The sequence below is a fragment of the Lutjanus erythropterus genome, chromosome 19, assembly GCF_056507025.1.
Source record: "Lutjanus erythropterus isolate fLutEry1 chromosome 19, fLutEry1.hap2, whole genome shotgun sequence".
NCBI classification, from domain to species: Eukaryota; Metazoa; Chordata; class Actinopteri; order Lutjaniformes; family Lutjanidae; genus Lutjanus; species Lutjanus erythropterus.
This window is the reverse complement of record NC_139335.1, coordinates 21,228,072-21,248,187: the sequence shown is the minus strand read 5'-3', so window position 1 is coordinate 21,248,187 and position 20,116 is coordinate 21,228,072. Positions and strand designations below refer to the sequence as shown.

The window sequence follows — 20,116 nt, the reverse complement described above, 5'->3', positions numbered from 1 at the left end:
TTATTAAAGTGCACCTTTATTTGAAAACATAAAGCTAGTTTTATATCATTTGTCTATGCAAGTGACCAAAACAAAGCAAGATAAAATACACTTAACTTTGCATGTTTATATATACATATATATATGTGTGTGTGTATCTTTTAGCTTTGACAGTTTTCTTTTCATTATTGATACTAATTATATATGAAAGTATCAACATATGAACCATAATTATCCTGTTAAAGTCTAATTAATCTACTATACTCTTTCCTTCTCTGTAGTAAGATGCAGTTTCATCACAAAAACTGTACTTAGCACCTTTTTTACCAACAACTCTATTGTTATTTGACCCCCTTTCCCTGCCCCCCTCTGAGCCATCTGCCAGACGCTTTAATCCACAGTGGTATCAGTGGTACTGTGGTGTTCACAGTACACAGTGGGTGGTCAGGGACATGCGCCTTTCAGATGCAAAGTCTTTGCATCCCATACTTGACACTTATTCTCAGCCAGTATGGTGTTAACAAGCCCCTGAAAAATTGATTTTATGTAAACAATTGCTGCATCAAAGCACCTGTTTAATGCCTCTACTGAAAGTAGCCTGACAATAACACAGATGAAAAAGGTTCCTTCTTTATGACGCTTGAAACAAACACTCAAACAGAAAAAAGACAGGACATATCTTTGTACAAGGCCTTACATTGTTAGACAAAGGCAAGTTTAATTAGAACTAATTACACACAAAAATAAAATACTCTTACAAAATGATAGTGTTAACATACATCAAATTGCATCAGTCAGCTATGAGAGATATAGTCCTGCTAGTGGATCATGCTATTAAAAAAAAAAAAAAAAAAAAAAAATACAAGAGCGGCATCTCTCAACTTGTTGAATAAAAAGTTCAGTTCTTCGATGAGAGGCAGCTACGGGGCAACGCTGAGCGATGTAGTGTAGGAACAGACAGTAGGGCAATCAGCTTGTGCACTGGACTTAAAGGCGAATGAATATCTGTTACAGAAGTCACCATTAAATACACATGGCAACCTCGTTCTGTTTGTGTGCAATTCCTCTTTTCATTTCAAGAAAATCTTCTTCTACTTAAGTTAAAGATAAATTACAGGTCGTTTGATCCACATATATGAACAATATCTTATTACTGTACAAAGCACCATCTGAGGACACTTTTCACTTTGCATACACATTAGTCCACATAAAAAGAATGAAAATGAACAGTTCATTTTTTTTAGTGTATGCAAACGTTAAGAACAGTCCACGGTCATAGAGATTGCTAGACAGGCAGCATCTTTTGAAAACATTCAAGAATTTCATTTTTAATCGTAGAAAACAACCCCCCCCCCCCTTTTCTCTAAATAAAAACATCACCGGTGGGACTGTGTAGCAGGCTAAAAGTTCATCTCATTCAGTTCCCTTTCAACCAAAAGCACATATGGACACATGCAACAATTACTTAACGGTCTGCTGTGGGCAAAACAATTTAAAAGACAAGACTTTTTAACCCCTTAACATTCAGGAAATCAAGACAAATGGTCAGAATCAGCGTCCCGTCAGTCATCAAATTAAAGGACATTACAAACTACATATGACATTGTCTCCTGAGAATGTGGCTAGGTAGAGCTCTTGATTTCTTGGACATGTTTTGTGGCCACAAACAGGTATGAGCACGAGTAGTGTCTTGTACACTTTAAGCAGTAGTATGTCAATGAGTAAGTTGCCAATATAAGACAAACGTTAATGCTATTTAGCACCACATGGCTCGAAGGTAGTAGAGGTTTCTTCTTTTTTTCCGACAACAACAATGTGGAGGCAGCACAAAATAGATTGTGATGGACTTTGGACTCCTCTGAACAGAATACCATTAGAAATTAATGGTAGGTTTCATGATAGTGACATTAATATAGCCCAGCTACAAATGACTAACTGTTTTTTAAAAAAAAGGTAATAAAAAAAAGAAACATCACACCATCATATGTAGCTCCAGGATGAAATCAGTAGAATTTAAAGGGTCCGCTCGATATTTGCAAAGATTCATTCATTCAAAAATGATTATGGCACTCAGAGGACATTGTGTGTTTAGGATTTTTTGCTCTTTAAGACATATCTCTCCTTGTACAGTGTGAGAGAGATTATGTCGAAGGAATAAACCACAGCATTCTTAAGTGAAATTCAGTCAAGCTTAGTTCTGTTTTCACAAATTGTCGTCTATAATTTAAACAGTAACACTTAACATTTTTAGATTTTATTTTTCTGGAACAATGGAAAGGGGTTTCTGAAATATAACAGCAATAAATTATATATATTATATAGAATTTTATTGTTTCTTTTTCAATTTTCCCTGTTATATAAAAATAACACATTTCAAGCTATTCATTCATTTATTCATTTTTCAAACAAAAACTAGTTGTCGAACATGTGAAATAGGTTTCTGGGAATGCAGCTCTAGTTGTTGGGCAGCGACTCAGGAGCAGAGGTCCCTGCTGCCATCTTTGGAGAGGGTTGTAAACAGTCGGGCTCTGCCTAATTCAGTCTCTAGTCTTGCCTTCTCATCCGCACACATCCCTGTTTTTCCAGCCTTGGCATTGCTGATAGCCCCAGTGTGATCACTCCGAGGCACCAAAACAGCTTGAGTCACACACACTCTGCATCCAAATTTAGTGTTTCCAAGTGGTTGCGGTAACCATTAATAACCCTGTACTGTTAATGTCTTTTTCAGAGTGGACTGACCTTGTGTTCTGCTTGGTAAGATGGAGCATTGCTACATGGAATACAGTTTATTTTTTAAATGCTAAAATGAACTTAGAAAAAGGGAAGAGCCAGCAAATTTTGCAGGTTCCACGAGTTAGTAAATAGTCTTGAGTTATTAGCAGCTGAAGAGATCCTTTTCAACGATAAAAAAAAGACAAAGGAGGGCTGGAGGCTCTAAAAAAAAAACAAAAAAACAGTCAGATGACATGTTACGGTCTTCTCTGCCCACCCTCCCTTAGCTTGGCCACATGTCCCTGGGAAGTATGGGCATCCCTGGGCGAAGCAACCATGGATGACCCCCGTCTGAGTGGACTGATTTGCAGGGGGAGGCTCATCGCAGCCAAACCTTGTTGCTTCTGGTTGTTGCTGAGCTCTGCCTGCGTCAGTGATTCACTCTACAGCAAATCCGCACGTCTCCTCAATGGCAGTGAGCAACTTGTCGTACAGTTTGTCATAGTGCTCATAGGGAGGAATGTCGATCCGATTAAAACTGGGAAAACAGAAGGAAAGAGCATTTTAAAATCATGTTTTGAAACAGGAAGAACATCTGAATGACTGCAGTCCTGTATAACTCCAGACCGCAGTAAACAAAAAGAGGGCTGATAATACTCAAACCCCTTTTATACTGGACAAAAAAACCTCCAACTCCCACAAACATCTGGTTTTTGTGTTCAGTGGGAAAGGGTACAATTGCCATTCATTCCCGGGTCAAATGACTAGTCACGGGTATTTCAGCCCCTCCAGGATTTCATGGGCTTCTTTGGGGACTGTTGCAGCCTAAAATGCTTGATTTCACGGCAGCATTTATAAAAAATTGCAGTGCATGTTGCAATGTTTTTAGATGTTTTTTTTGCAAATAAGTGGTGAGAACAAGTAAAAAACGCATTAAAAAGTTGGACTTTATTATGCATTAATTTTATTTTTTTTTTATAATTCATTAAAAATTAAAGGCAACTTGTTCCAGGGATAATAAAACTGTACTCTGTACTCTACATGTCCTAAGTAACCTTACCAAAAAAGGCTCAAGATTAAATGTAGATGAAGAAGTTCAGTTGTTGGTAGTGAGGCACTGATAAATGTCAAAAACAATGAAAAACGTGTTCCTTTCAGTACCTGTGACAAAAATAAAAAAAAAAAAAATAGTAAATACAACTTTGAGTTGGTTCATTGAGATCGTTTACGTATGATGTTTATGTGGGAGATTGCAATGAATGGCAGAATCCACAGGAAGCTATGATGATTAGTCAAATTTGAGGAAAAGCTGTGGTGATTGGACAAAATTGCAGGGAATACACTGACTGAATTTGCGTTAATTCTTGAGATCACAACATCACAACTTCCTGGAGGGACTGATATTTATCTGCTCCAGCTCCAGTCCGCAGTGATGTACAGTAAACATGACACCCTAGAGGGCACACCAACTTTTGCAATGAGGGCTTGTTGCCTGTCGGTAACTTCTGCAACATGCATGCATTTTGTTTCCTATAAATTTTTCACAATAAATGTTATGTAACAGCTTTTATTATGAAGCTGCAAAATCAGGAAATGATAGGTTTTCATCAGCAGTAACTTAACACAACTTCTACAAAGCTGAAAACAAACATGAAACAGTAAAATAAAGCAGATACCTCAAAGTACAAACACAACACAGGAGAGAAACTAAACTTTAATCCACAGAGCTTCAGTTAGAGGCTCCAAAAGTAATAAGAGCTAAACACACAGGAAATTTTTAAAAATGTCCTTTTCTCTTCCGTTCTGCACAAACATGGTTTAAGTGTTTACCCACCTTGACTGTAAAGTGAAATGGACTGAATAAAGTTAGACCTAAATCAGGAACTATGCCAAGCTTCAAAGGCTAAAACCAGGTCAAACAAGATGAGACATGTTACAGTGCTGACAGTTTCCTCACCAGGTGTGGGCTTTGGGCAGGTTGTTGGTGCTGGCATCAATCTGGTGGATGGTAAAGAGCCGTGGGCCGGCAGCACCTGTACAAACACAATTAGATTAGCAAAAATGGACCTTTACACACCTGCTCTGCACTGTGATGAATCGTCTGGATTCTCTCTTTGATTTTTTTTTTCTCCTGGTTCATATAACCACACTCAAAAATGTTCCAGTCATTTTTGGATCTAAAAAGTCAACAACAGCATCAAAAAAAAAAAAAAAATCAAGATGCTCAAACTAGATTGGTGAGATTCAGATGCCAAAATTCAATACGAAAAAGGCTGAACATGAACATACACAAGAATAATCAGTCAAGGCTGATGAGTGATCAATCAGATCACTGTCCTATCCCACCAGGACCGGAGGAAAAACAACAAAAAACATTCAGGTAAATCACTGGAAAACCACAAATATCAGAATTCTGAAATTACACTCTGGAAAACTGGAAGACTTTAAACAAAACATTTTCAGACAGATGGTTTTCAAAGTAAAATATTTTGGTGCTAAAACTTAAGTAGTATCTAAATACCTGCTGGTCTATTAAGAAGTATTACATACACTTCACAATTAGGTTTTCAATTGCTTATAAATAACGGTTTTGTGCTTTCATCACTTCCATACAAAAGACAAAACTGTGGAGGGCGTATAGAGCTGTCATCTGTTTAATTTAAGAGGACTAAATACTTGTTTCCATGCCTTAGACATGACGGTGCTGAAAAGAATGAGTTTGTGTTTAGAGCCAAATGATAAGGAAAGAAAAATAAACATTATTGTCATTAGTGACTGACATCCTTTGGTAGAGCCCTTGAATCACTCATTATGCTACAGGGTGTAATCAATATTAAAATGAATCTAAGAAGAGTCCAACAATAATACTGCACAGTATTTAGATACCAACAGTACTTAATGACTTTGTCCCTGGACTCCCATGAATCAAAGCGATGCCACAAACACCGTCCAAGTCCAGGGTTTGTGAGTGTGTGTTGTTTTTAGGTGTTCTGGCCTCGGCTGATGTTTTGACCAAGAAAGGATGGCCATGTTACATAAGGTGTGTAAGGGCGCTGTCTGCCTGTGGATCACTGTGTACTCCTCCTCATGCCTGGGTGCTCCGTCTCTGGGCAGCTGTGTCTGCCAGGACGGACCCACTGAACCACTGTACTACGCTCACACTCAGGGTTCGTCTCAGGTCGGAGAAACCCAGAGACACAGACACACACACAAAGAGAAGCCAAGAATCCCAAACACACATACACTCACTCACACACACACACACCCTGGATTGTGTTGACAGAGCCGGTGAATGTAGAGCACACCGTGTGTGCAACAAAGGAACAGAACAGACAATACTACCACTCCTTTAGTACATTATGGATGTGTCATCACATTAGCATTTCGTACCTAATGCTCACTCTAGTTTGAGTCGGTCTCACAAAGAAGTCTAAGTCAGGAGCACTTCTGTCATTTTGATGTAAAAGCAGGATTTACATAACAAACCGTCAAGTATGCACAGTTTTCACCCTGGGTGTTTTTACCTTGAAGGGCCTTGAAGCCTTGCAGGGGAACTCTGGAGGAGCCGGTGACAAACTGCAGCAGCCGGGCTCTGCGTTCTTCATCGAAGGACTCCACAGCTTTCCAGAACCACTTCACAATGTTGCTGTCTGGAGTGCAGTGTTTGAGCCGCGTGTTGGACTTCCAGTCGTTGATGTCGATTTTGCCCAGACCGCATACAATCAGCTGCAGGTCGAGGAGAGAAGCCAAATCAGCACGTTGAACTAAATGTAAACTGAGGTAAAATCAAGCTCATCTAGAAGTGCGCGCACAACAAATTACCTCTAGCTCCTTCTCATCAAAAGCCTTCAGCAGGTGTTGGGGGATGACCTCATTGAAGCCCTTCTGAAGAGCCAGGAACTGGGCCTCTATGCCTCGCAGAAAACGCCAGTTGACATAGAGCCGGACATACTCTTTCTTGGTGTCCTGGGTGACGGGGATGCTCTTACCATTGGGCTTGAGCTCATGCTGGATGATCTCTCCATAGGCATTGTGTTCTACACAGAAGGTGTGGTCCAGCACACCTGTGATGTCGTTGTCCCTGAGGAGAGACAAGCATGTAAATGACTGTTTGGGGGATTTTGAGCAATCATGATGGGTGAAAAAGTGCTTTTCAATTTCACTTTCAAAACTTCAACAATTACAATCCACAGTTCAAAATGCTTACTGAGTATTGATGAAAGAAAAGGTGATGTGACACAGTGGTAAACGTGCCTCTGTCCTGGCTTTTGTTGGAGGTTCACAATGAGTGTACTTATAAGAACAGTAAAGTTGATCAGTTTGAACACTGTGTGTCTCGTCTGTATGTTTGGTTTAGGTTGAGGTTTTTTTGCAAATCATTACATTCTGTTTTTGTTTGAGCTTTGCAGTGTCCCAACATTTTTGGAACTGGGGTTTGTATATCTTGCATGCTGATTGACCTACATTACTGCTGCTGTTGTCTGGTTGCTCTGCATTTGCTCTTATCCATTTTTGTCTTATTTGCAAAACCGTTCCTACTTTTTTTCCCTCATGTCTGTCCTTGCTTGCATTTTTTGTTTTGTTTGTTGTTGTTGACCTCGCTTATATTGTCATGCTGTGTGTTTTGGCCTTTTTAAATCATAATTTGCTCTGCTTTTATTGTTGCCCATCTCCTTGTTCTACTTACATCTGACTGTGTTCTGCCCTTACTGTAAGTGCATACTATTGTGTCATGATTATTGTTATAACTTGCTTTTATATTGATTTTACCTTGCCAATTTTACAACTGGCTGGGGACTAATTCTGGAAAATGTTTATTAATATCCACTGTCCCTGAGAAACAAATAAATAAACTCAAACAGATTCAAACACGATCCAATAAAACACTAAAGATGTGCTGATCAGTGAAACCAGCAGATGTTAAACTAAACGGAAAACATTCATATGCAAATGGTCTGAAAAGACATGCTTTACAGACTTCTGATGTAAGAAATATTTAAAAACCCTGGAGGGCGCTGTCATCAAAGTACTCTACTACTTTGTTTTACTATAGTCTTAGCACACACAGACTGTAGACAGGAAAGCATGATATTGTTTGTAATGTGCTGTAACTCTTGAGACAGGCATCCTCTTTCACTTTTCATTTACACAGTGCTGTTATTGGCCTCTATGAAAATGTGTGCTGTACGTACAGGATCCATACGAGGCTGTTGTGCAGGTCAGGATCAACAGACTCCATGTCGTCCAGGGTGATGGGTTTACCCAGCAGCTGTTTGTAGAAGGGTAGAGTGAAACCTCCGTCTATATAGTGGCCATGGAACACCGCCATCCCCATGATACGACCCACGAAGTGAAAGTATGACAAGTGCTCCTGAGGGGAGACAAAACATCTTGAGTTTCCAAATGAGTTAACAGCAGGACTCGCAACACTAAACCACCAAATTCCCCTTTGACAGGCCAACAAAATCTGCAAGATCCAAGCTGTAAACAACTCAACAGCACAGTTTCGACACAACAGTTACACCATTCAAACATTTATAGTTAAATGGACCGAGACTAGCCCAAAACACACACACACACACACACAGACACACACAGACACACACAGACACACACACACACACACACACACACACACACACACACACACACACACACACACAGCTTAAATATATGCTGATTTTGGTGGCCTCTTTGGAGAAAAGCAGCAGTGTTTCCACTATAATGTCCACAACAATATATGTCAAAAATGACATGATCGAAATAAAATTCTCCTCCTGCTTATTTTTAATTGGCTAGCGTACTACTCACTATAACTCTGTCTTGGAAAATGTAAACACAGGCTTATTTCAGCTCATTTTGAGGAGAATCCGACCCAGTGGCAGTCATTCGGAATAACTAGACAGAAGTAGCTGATCTTCTCATGAATGGCCTTACGTCTGTCATATAGAGGCGTCAGTAATACATTGAGACCATGTCATAACAAGTTAAAACTCCTTGTAGTAGCTTTAAGGAAACTGATTTATCGACATTAATATCAGATTTATTGGGGAAGTATCCGTTTCATATTTATATCAGTCCTCTACAGCCGTATGTGACAATAATCCCTGGAAACAATTCATCAATTAATGTTACCTGGACCCAATGGATTAACCCATTAAATAAATAATAAGATAAGTGAAGTTTCTGATAAAATTTATACTTGAGTTGATGAGTTTTATGGCTACTGTGGAACAGTAGTCACTGGGCTTGCTACAGATCTGCTGACTGAAAAGTCCATCAACACCCTCATGCAGCATAGTCCACTGTCACTGTCAGTCTCACTTCTCTTTTACAGACAGATAACGTCTCACAACAGCTCACAAGCACATACAAGTCCAAGAGGATAAAATACTGAACTGACTTGAAGACTTGAGATGCGCTACCTTTTCAATATTTTAGAATATGCTCACTGGAGTTTGGGTCCTCTGGTTATGATGCATTAAGTTTTAGAGTACAATCTGAATTTTTTGCATGTTGTCAGTTACAACCGTGACTCACAGGGTTGACAGCAGAGTCGGGGTTTATCTGCAGTGTGTAGATGTCATCACGGGAGTACTGGAACAGGCCGTAGTATGGGTTCAGCATCTCATGCGACAGCAGATAAAGCCACTCCCTGCAAAGAGAACACCACACGGATGCACAGAGGTCAGCAAGGATGAAGAGGGAGAAAAAAAATACAGACACCAGTGACATCCCAGTTCAGATCATTCTAACTTAAACTGATGAAGAAATTACTACTTAAAGCAGACAAAACAGTGAGTGAGTGGAGTGCTTTGGCTCCTCCACTAGGAGGCAGATCACTGTGTAAAAAGTGGCTGTTTACAGAACCAAAGTCTAAGGCTGTGTTTGGAAGCGCATACCAACATACTGCCTACCACATACTCAGTCAGTATATACAGCATACTGCCTACTAAATGAATGATTAGGTATGCTGTTATATGACAATTGTTCATACAAATATACACCATTATTATTCCACTCAGAGTCATATTTTCCTGTATTATCTCAAGGCAGATTTAATAAACAGGGTAAAAAAAATATTGCTAACGTTTTATTTTAAGGGGAATAAAGAAAGTAAATTAAGGTGAAAATGGATGGAACGGGCAATCAAAGCAGATACCGCTGGTGTCCTTTACTGAGAAGCAGGAGAAGAGGCTGCTGAAGTGACCACCTGCTTTAAAGCTATTCAAACTGGTAAGAAAGGATGGGATGGGTTATAATCCAGGGCACGGAGCAGGTAAAATAATGCAGCGTCATGTGAATATTTGCCAAGAGATCATTCCTTATTTTACAGCCTATAAGGTTATAACTAATCCACCCATGTTAATTACAGTGTCGTTTTCACATAATTATATTAGACCTATGAAACACATATAATGGTGAAGTATTATCTATAATCACTTAAATGCCATGCCTGATTAACGTTGTGTTATAAATTGCACTTCTTTGGGCACAGTTGTGATTATTTAAGCTCTTTTTTTTTTATTTCTCACCTAAAAAGTTCCCAGAAATGAATTTAGTGATGAAATAGTAGTTGAAAATTGTAGATGAAACAACTGTGAAGTGCTAAAGACGTTTACCTCACAGTGCGCCACGGGACGGTCTGAAGAGACACAATACATTGTGGGGCAGTTGGGTATGTGCAGTAAGTTCACGGCCAATACTGAGTAATTCTTGCTTATCTAGTATACATCCAGACATTTCTCATGTACACAAAACACACATACTGTGCAGCTGGATCGCACTATAATCAATTTTAACATCATGCATAGCATGACTAGTACCTTAGTATGTGATTCTAAACACAGCCTGTGTTGCGTGTACCATGCTCTTCTTGTGGTACAACTTCTTACCTGGCTACTCCTCCATAATCAAGCCCCTCCTCTCCTCTAAACTTCACCATTAGCCTTTTCCATAGGTCTTTCGGCCTCATCTTCATCACCTGTCGATATGATTCCTGCAACACAGATGCATACAAAGACATCAAAGACAGTAAAAGCCATCCGGTTCTATGTGGTAGTCAGCAGCAGAAGAAGAGTTACAGGAGAAATCGCAAGTAGATTTACTGTACCAAATCATAAAATGACCATGATATGTCATTAGATATCAAGGAAACATGCAAAGTTGAAATACTCGCTTCTCTGACAACAATACTGCAGACACTGTGTCTTCCTTTGAAGTTTCTATTCTGCTCCGTAACTTGTGTTGTTTGCCCATTTCACATTAATTACAGTTCAAATTAATGCCAATAAGTATCTGTTTTCGAGTCGTAAGAAATCATTCATCCTCTTTGAGCGGGAGTAGATGTTCAGAACGGTTCAACTGAGCAATATATTAGTGGAGTCTGGCAGGCAGTCACTTAACTTCAACTCCAGAGTGTCTATTTTCAGAGCAGAGGGCTTTTGTTTTCAGTAAAATGGGCTTAGCTTTACATTGACAGACAAATCACAATTATAAACAGATTAACTGAAAGTGTAGCCCGCTTGTCACAATGTCGCAGTGATCTTGTGCTCCTGCAGTAATCCTGCAGCCTGCCTGAGGTTCCTTGAGTCTGGGGAGGTGGGAGCGGGGACAAAAAACTGTGCTTTGACCAAAGACAGTATATTAAAAAGGATGTCAACCCATTTAATATACATCTTTGGCTCTAATTCTGTATTTACTTTAGTGGTCATTTTTGGACGTGTGACTGTTACTCCTTTAAGCCATTTATCAGTTTGCAATATCCATGTGAGGGGCCCTCTCTCCAGGGAAACATCCAAATATCACATGTGACCAGTTTTAGGGACTCTTCCAGCTCCATGTCTTGAATTATGGCTCATATTAAACATGGCAACTGCTAGACCAAGGCTTTAGACTCAAAGGACTGAAGTTGAGAGCTAGAAAATGCAAGTATTGCTCCGAACAAACATTTGCTCTACGGTAGCAGCGAGGCAGATGCAGTGTGGTGTTGCAGCAGTCATTTCCAATTGGTTCTCTGTTGCGAGGCTGAGATCTCTCCGCCTCAATCAGTGTTCATCCCACGTGCAGACGGCTCACAGCGTCAGGGGGAGGGTTCATTTAAAGTGGATTAGGGGCAGTTATAATAAACACAGGCATAAGACTATAATAACACAGCCAGGTTCCACAGTGCCCTCCAGACACAGCAGACAACAGAGAGGTGCTGTACGAGAAATGGGAATGTCTTATCTACACTGAGAAGTACACATAAAGACAGGCCTGACAGCCCACCAGCTAACACGTGCCTGTTCAGTCATAATGTAATGCTTCAGCTGGTCTGGAGACGCTTTGCAGTTATGTCTCAACCTCAAGACGTCCTCTGCCCCCCCCCACCCCTCCTCTCCCTCTCTCACATTGAGATCAGCCAACAAAAATGTCTTCGTTCAGATTAACAGACGCGGCTGTTCCAGCACATTCCAGTGCATATTTTATGAGGGTCACGCAGTCTGTTGCAGGTGTTGTTGCTCTGATGAAGGCCCCGCACCTCCTCGATGCACAAGAAGAAACTCCCCAGCTGAGAGAATGTACTTGAGAAAAATCCTCATCCCAAACAAGAGGTCTGCTTTAGATTTTGAACAGACGAGCTTCACACATCATAGATAACCGGGTGTGTGAGAGAAATCATTCTCACAGCCAAATTGCTACGGGCAATGACCTTTATGGGAGAAGTCAAGAAGAAGGAGGAGAAAACCTTGAGAGAATGTTTAACATGACTTGTGTGCGTCTATAAATAACTTGTACAATTCAACAAGAAGGTACAAAAACAATGAGATATTGTGCTGTTTTGCTTCTCTTGGGTTGTGCAACAGAGTAAGTTATAACCCCCAAAACATTGGGAGGTTGTGTAAAACGTGAATAAAAACAGAATACAATGATTTGCAAAAACTTTTTTTTAACCTATATTCAACTGAATACAGTACAAAATCAAGATATTTAGCCTTCAAACTGATTAACTTTAATGTTTTTTTTGCAAATATACCCTCATTCTGAATATGATTCCTGCAACATGTTCCAAAAAAGTTGGGACAGGACATGTTTACCACTGTAATGCATCAACTTTTCTTTTAACAACAATCAGAAAACACTGAGGAACTGATGATACTAATTCTTTAAGTTTTGAAAGTGAAATTATTTCCCATTCTTACTTGACATACAATTTCAAGTGCTCAACAGTCCGGGATCTCTATTTGTATTTTGTGCTTCATAACGCACCACACATTGTTAATGGGAGACAGCTCTGGACTGAAGGCAGATGAGGCTAATACCAAACTCACACTGTTGCCACACTACTGTAACGTGTGCAGAATATGACTTTGCATTGTCTTGCTGAAATAACCCGGGACGTCTTTGAAAAAGATGCTGTCTGGATGGCAGCATATGTTGCTCCAAATCCTGTGTGCACTTCAGCATTAATGGGGCCTTCACAGATGTGACAGTTACCCATGATGCCATGGGCACTAACACACCCTTATACCATCACAGATGCTGGCTTTTGAAGTTAGTGCTGGAAATAATCTGGATGGTCCTTTTCCTCTTTAGCCCAGAGGTCACGATGTCCATGATTTCCAAAAACAATTTTAAATGCCAAATCCACATGAACAGTCCATCTCAGATGAGCTTTGGCCCCAGAGAAGTCTGCAGCATTTCTGGATTTTGTTGATATATGGCTTTTGCTTTGCCTGGTGAAGTGTTCATGGAGTATCCTTTATACAGTTATGTGGGGTTTTAATGCAGTTTTTACAGCAGTGCTGCCTGAGAGTTCAAAGGTAACAGGCATTCAATGTTGGTGTTTGGCCTTGCCCCTTACGTGCAGAGGTTTCTCTGGATTCCCTGAATCTTTGAATGATACTATGGATTGCAGATGGTGAAATCAAGCAATTCACTGAAACTGTATATTGACTGATATATTGAGAAATGGGCAGCATGGTGGTGCAGTGGTTAACACTGCTGCCTCATAACAAGAAGGTCCTGCGTTCAAATCCCCCAGTCGGCTGGGGCGCTGGGGAGTTTGTGGCTGCGGAGTTTGCATGTTCTCCTTGTGTCCACATGGGTTCTCTCCGGGTAATCTGGCTTCCTCCCACAGTCCAAAGACATGCAGCATGATAGGTTAATTGATGACTCTAAATTGTCCATAGGTGTGAATGTGAGAGTGTGTGCTTGTCTTTCTTTATGTGTCAGCCCTGTGATCAGTTGATGACTTGTCCAGGGTGTACCCCGCCTCTCGCCCGATGTCAGCTGGGATAGGCTCCAGACCCCAAGACCCATCAAGGATAAGCAGTTATGGACAATGAATGAATACTGAGAAATGTTATTCTTGAACTGCTGGACTATTGACCCACAAAGTTTTTCATAAAGTGATGAACCTCACCGGATCCTAGCTTGTAAGCAACCCAGCCTTTCAAGGATGTCCCTTTAAAACCAAATCATGATACTTTCACCTCTTGCCAGTTAACATGTTTACCTGTTGCACGTTTCAAACAGGTGTTTTTTTGAGCATACCGCAACTGTCCCAGTCTTTTGTTGCCCGTCTCCCAACTTTTTGGAAATGTGTTGCAGGCATCAAACTCGGAATAAGTGAATATTCACAAAAATCAATGAGGTTTATCAGTTTGAACATTAAATATCTTGCCATTGTACAATATTCAACTGAATACAGGTTGCAAATCATTGCATTCTGTTGTTAATATATGTGTTAATATTTCTGTTACATTTACGTCCCAACTTTTCTGGAATTGGGGTTGTAAAAGCAGGCACAAGAAGAATGACATATTGTGTTATGCTTCTCTTGGGTTGGGCAATGGAGTAATTCTATGTTTTCCATGTTTTTCTACCATTTTGTTATGCATTTTAATCTGTTTCAAACATGCTCTGGCTGTGACAACTGAATTTCCCTGTAGGTTAAATTATGTACTCATTTCTGAGTATCTTTAATAACAGGCACCCCTTGTGAGCTTCAGATGATGTGCAGACATGACTGAGCTTGTTTCTCACCTCAAAGATCTCCTCACGGGACACCTCAATGCGACAGTGGCCAGCCTGAGGCTGCTGCTGGGACAGTTCCTGCCGGAGGATCTTGAGCTTCTGAACAAGATCTCTCTTGTACTTGGGCACTGTGAGGCACTCTGCCTCCTCTGGGAGCTGACCAGGGGACACCAGAGCCTGCTGGGCCTGATCCTTTAACTGGTTCTGGCGACTGGAGGGCAGATGACAGGGGGAGAGGGGCAGAAAAGAGGGAGAAACGGGCCAAGAGAAAGAGACAGTAAGACACAGAGGGACAAGATGAAAGACAAAAATTGTAAGTCTTAGATGTACCAATACCATAAACAAACAAGCTTACTCAAGAGAAAAAAGTAAGCAAGCACTTTCACAAAAACAACAAGAGGAATGCCAAGAAACTCAAACTGCAGCTTTCTGAGAGTGAGAGTTCTTTCTGTGTCCTTTGCTGACTGCAGAGTACGAGGAGTAAACACACTGAGGTCATCTGGGAAGCACATCAAGTCAAACAGCTGCCTCAGCCCCTCACAGACACAGACAGACAGAGGTGGAGGTAAGACATCTCTCTCTCTCTCACACACACACACACACACACCTTCTCTCCACCTGTCCACCTGGCAGAGGCCTGGTGGTCTCACACAGAGAGACGGCTGGACTAAAATAAGACTACGGGGGAGCAGCAGAAAATGACTGAGGGAAATAAAGCTCTGCAAATAGATCCTGTGTTGCCTTTGACTCATCATGTACACTTGCGGTAAAGTGGGGTCATCAAGGCCACTTTGCAGAGGCACGCTGGTACAAGTCCAAAACTTTGACTTAAAGGGATAATTCAGATTATTTAATGTGGGGTCACATGAGATACTTATCTATAGTCACTGTATAGATGGCAATCAGCATGCCACTATTTAGCAGAAGCAATTAAGTGTGTTGTATATTTTGAATATTTTCGCCACTTTTCTTTGCTGTTAGATAGCTTTTTGTGATGTGAAACACTGTTAAACAACCTAAATATCACTCTCTCCAAACAAACCAGACTCCTTTGACAAAATCAGTAATTTTACCACACAGAACGCAGGAGTTGCTGGTCCATAGCTGCCTCATCCATCCCTTTAAGAGGCAGTGTGGATAATGTAACAGAAACTCACAACATGTGCTAGCCTACAAAACCAAAATTCAGTAACCACATTTGTGGTCAAAATTGAGTCATGATGAGATTCTGATTTAAGGGTTATAATAGGCAGTTATAAACCAACATTAGCAGTCATTTGCAGTTGTGTTTTCAACCATGTGATGAATGCATGTCCAGCATTAACTGTCCTTTTAGCTCCGTTTTTGGTCTCTAACAAATCCTGAGGGGAATAATCAGCTTTTTTAGCGTACCGTAGAGGATAACAAATGCACAAGAGCTGTGAGACTGAATCAAAACAGTGGAGTTGTGGTCCGAACAGCTAAACAATGAGCTGAAACGTCCTATAACCATAAAGCTGAGGGGAGCTGCAGTCTCTATGGGTTCATCACTATAAGCAACCCTGTTCACATAGTCATTTAACCCACTGTTACAATAGAAAGCAGATAATAGCCACCTTAATTGTATTCAAATGTGGATTTATTTATTGTAGTTTCAATATACTAGAAATTTTAGTACTAGACGCCCCTTTGCAAAACAGGGCTAAATTTAATGCCTATGAACTATGACCCAAAAAAAAAAGTGTTGTATCTGTATTTTCAGATCGAGTAGTTTGGATAGACTGAAAACTTTGGGTGAAAACTTTGTCTTTGCCATCTCTGCTTCTGTAGATTCTCTCAATTTTCTCAGACTCCAATGCATGCAAAAAATCAACACAATTTCAAGAAAGCAACATTTGCTGAAACATTTCAAACACTGACAAAAGAAGCAGTTAACCGCAGTATCAATAGTGCGGCTGTGAACATCATCTGTGGTTAATGATGGCAGAGGTCTTGAGAATACAACTTTTGAACCAGGCGCTGTGTTTAGGAAGACAGCCTCAGAGGGTGGCACAGTGGGGAGGCACACAACACACACACACACACACACACACACAGAATCAAAAGAGCCTTTATGGGGCCGGCACTAAAGGATTATTTGCACAATGGCCTTTTGCACTCCAGTGGGGGGTAGCAGGCATGCTCGGCCCTGAGCAGGGTCATAAACACCAGACTCTAGAGCTGAGCACAGAGGGTGGTGGAGGAATACACATGTCAGTGTGTGTGTGCATGCAGTATGGATATGTAGACAGTGACTCTCAAAGTGAGGCCAAGGTTACCGTAAACATTCCCACACAGGTAATTTGATCAAAGCACTGACTTTTCAATGCCGCTAACAAATACTTTAAAGGATAGCTCAGATGATCTGTGGGGTTGTATGAGGTACTTGTGGATATTCAGCATATTACCTACAGTGCATTGTGGTCAGCACGCCCCCAGTTTAGAGAAGCAGAGAGTAGTATTAGTACAGTAGCTAAGCAACGAAGTACTGTGGACAGGGTCAGCAACAAATGGTATTTTAGCCACTTAAAAAGGTCCACTTAAAAAAAATCAATCAGTATCAATGTCAGTATAAGTGTACTTATTGATTTTGTCAAAGGACCCTGGTTGGTTTGGAGAGAGCTATATTTGGCTTGAATAAGACATTTCTGGTCAGAAAAGGCTATCTGAAAGCAATGTAGAGAGGTGAAATTATTCTACATATTTTGTACACTTAAACTGATATAGATTTTTTTTAATGATGGGCCTTTTTTTGAGTGGATAAAACACCTTTTGTTGCCAACTGTGTCCACAGCTGTTCATTACTTAGCTTCCATGATGGTACTGCTCTTCGCTTCTCCAAAATAGGGGCATGTCAAGTGTCATCTGCTGTAGGTAATAACACTGTGAACAAGTACCTCACACAACCCCACTTGCAGTTCACTTCATGACAGCGTACCATTGTCAGGTTATTTAGCGAAAAACCTCTACTCTCACGTATTCACCCCATGGCTCTCACATTCTTTTCTACCACAATGACAACTTCTGACTCAGTGACTGAGACTGGTTTCTGGTGTCTGCCTGGCAGAATCCAGTTCAATCGCTTCCTCCTATCCCAGGAAGCCACAGGGCCCCATAGGACACTCGAGACCTCCTCATGAATCCCTTTATTTCCTGCAGACTAGACTCAGGGAGGGAAGACAAGGCAGGGGAGGGCACTCTCCTGACAGCACCCAAACCCAGCAGACAACTCAAGGGGGTGGGAGAGGAGCGAAGAGAGAGAGAAGGCATGGAGCATCTCTTCCTGCACTTTGACCCATAAATCAAAGATTCCTGCACTGTCTCTGTGCTTTTTCTCAAGAGAGCTTTTCTTCTCTTTCCAAGTCCTTGCTAATGAGCACGACTCTGGTGCATGTTACCTGAAGATGCTTACAGCGGAGACAGGGTTGCTGTAATAAAAAGCAATGTTTTGGCCACGCGACAAATCACAAGCGTCTGGGAAATGACGCAGTTACTCTTCGTGGAGTTGTACAGAGGGCAGCCTTGCAGCCAGGTCTTAAAACCAGACAAGGATTCAGTTACCTATTGAACGGTAATCTTGACCAGTCAGGCGGTCATGAATTCAGAAGGAGATTGCAACATCATAGACATATAACCCAAACCATGGTCTGGATGCTCCGGCAGTGTCTTTATCAAATAAAAAAGGCAATAAAATATAACTTTGACGGACACATATATATCTCAAACATTTTTGTGAGATGACGGCACATGAAGGGTGAAAATTTCTAAAATCCCTGACTTGATAAAAGGCAGATGTCTTGATGAAAATCCATGACGACTGATATCTTTTCCAGAGTTTTGTCACAAGCAAGACAGTCACTCCAAAGTCCATCTGCAGTAATATAGCAACTTCAGTTAGGACAGAAACTGTACTGAAAAAGGCAACAGATCATCCATTACTACGATGTTAATGTAATTAGAATTGATTGAGGCTGGCTCAGGTTAAACCTTAGTCACGCAGTCATTAAAAACCAAGTTATTTCAAAAATCTCAGGCCAAGGTTTATGTGCCCTTGAGTACCCAGGAGATGTATGCCCCAAATCTGATCATTTATACTATTCAGCTTTTTACTACGCCACAAAATCAAACACCAGAAATGTGCAAACGTACTTTATGACAACTGCACAACACTATTAGCTATAGAGAGACTTTTTCTGTGTGTATAAAAGGATTCTTGTAATACTGCATTAAAAAATACATGCCATTGTCCTGGCTTTGATGTGAACTAATCATCCTACCAGAAAACCTACACAGTAGAAATTCTATGCATGAAGTTTTCACACATCTGGGCATAGTCATGCTCATGACAAAATTCCGACATTAAAAACAAATGTGGCGTGCCAGGCTACATTTTTATAAGACTTTTCAGAGGGCCGTGGATGAAAAAAAAAAAGCAAAGTGAATACAAAATCCCAAACACGTTCTTTGATCCATCAGAACAGGAAAAAAGAAACCTGATCTCTCCATCGATGCATTCCGTCTCTCTCTGCACGGAGAAGGAATGAGATCAGGCGGAGGAGGCCCACCAAGGCACCCGTATCACCGCTCCACCTTTGCGGATCAAGAATCTATGGGTAATTCTATGGTTATCATGGCGTAGTATGTGTTTGAACAGCTGCACGGGGAAGAGACTCTGCACACGTGCATCCATGCAGGCAGACATGTACCAAGCACAGAAGCATGAAGTAACACACATGAACCTACACAGCTGGACACACGCACACACACAAGCACGCACAGAGTTCATTCATTGACTTGGGCATCAAATTTATGTTCCGTTTCCTGGACGTAAGACGCTCCTCAGCCACAGACACTGCAGCCTCGGTTTCCACTCAGATATCTGATGTCTGGCCAAAGCCAGCTTTGTGACGGATTGTGTGCTAAAACGCCTTTATGATCAAAACCTCTGCGGGCCTGAGGAATTTGAATTTTTGTGTGGAAAGAGAGACTGTGGGGGAGTGCAGCATGTATGTATTTCTGTGTGTGCGCGCACAAACGTCTGCTCAGCAGAAGGGCCACTCTGAACGCTGCTGAACCTCTACAGGTGGTGAACACACCTTGGCACAGGATCCCACAGTAAAACATTGACTGAGGGGGAGGCAAAGTGAGTAAGTCTGTGAATGTCTGAGGGAATGTGTGCTTGTGTGTGTTCTTGTCTGTGTGCAAGTGAGGACTTCTGGCATGAGGCCCAAACCTTACCTGACATTCTGACTTTCAATGCCTCCTCGAGAACCATTGGGGCTTGGACTACAGATGCAAAACAAAGACAAAATGAAGACAGAAAATAAATCTCTCTGCTTTTACACACTGTGTTTTTTATGTGCTGTCTAATAAGTGCTGTCTATTG

General features: G+C 41.0%; 1 protein-coding gene across 1 annotated transcript in view; it reads right to left on the bottom strand.

Moving 5' to 3' along the window:
* Positions 1 to 659: 659 nt before the first annotated feature.
* The window catches only part of smurf2 (SMAD specific E3 ubiquitin protein ligase 2), a 68,094-nt gene continuing 48,637 nt past the window's right edge, over positions 660 to 20,116 (bottom strand). The window contains exons 11-19 of the mRNA XM_084743354.1: positions 19,969 to 20,016; positions 14,722 to 14,923; positions 10,587 to 10,690; positions 9,232 to 9,346; positions 7,884 to 8,062; positions 6,514 to 6,772; positions 6,216 to 6,417; positions 4,649 to 4,724; positions 660 to 3,229 (exon numbers count right to left, since the gene is read on the bottom strand). Of these exons, the coding sequence (XP_084599480.1) occupies positions 3,130 to 3,229; positions 4,649 to 4,724; positions 6,216 to 6,417; positions 6,514 to 6,772; positions 7,884 to 8,062; positions 9,232 to 9,346; positions 10,587 to 10,690; positions 14,722 to 14,923; positions 19,969 to 20,016 (1,285 nt within the window). The 3' untranslated portion in view covers positions 660 to 3,129. The remainder of the gene's footprint in view (positions 3,230 to 4,648; positions 4,725 to 6,215; positions 6,418 to 6,513; positions 6,773 to 7,883; positions 8,063 to 9,231; positions 9,347 to 10,586; positions 10,691 to 14,721; positions 14,924 to 19,968; positions 20,017 to 20,116) is intronic.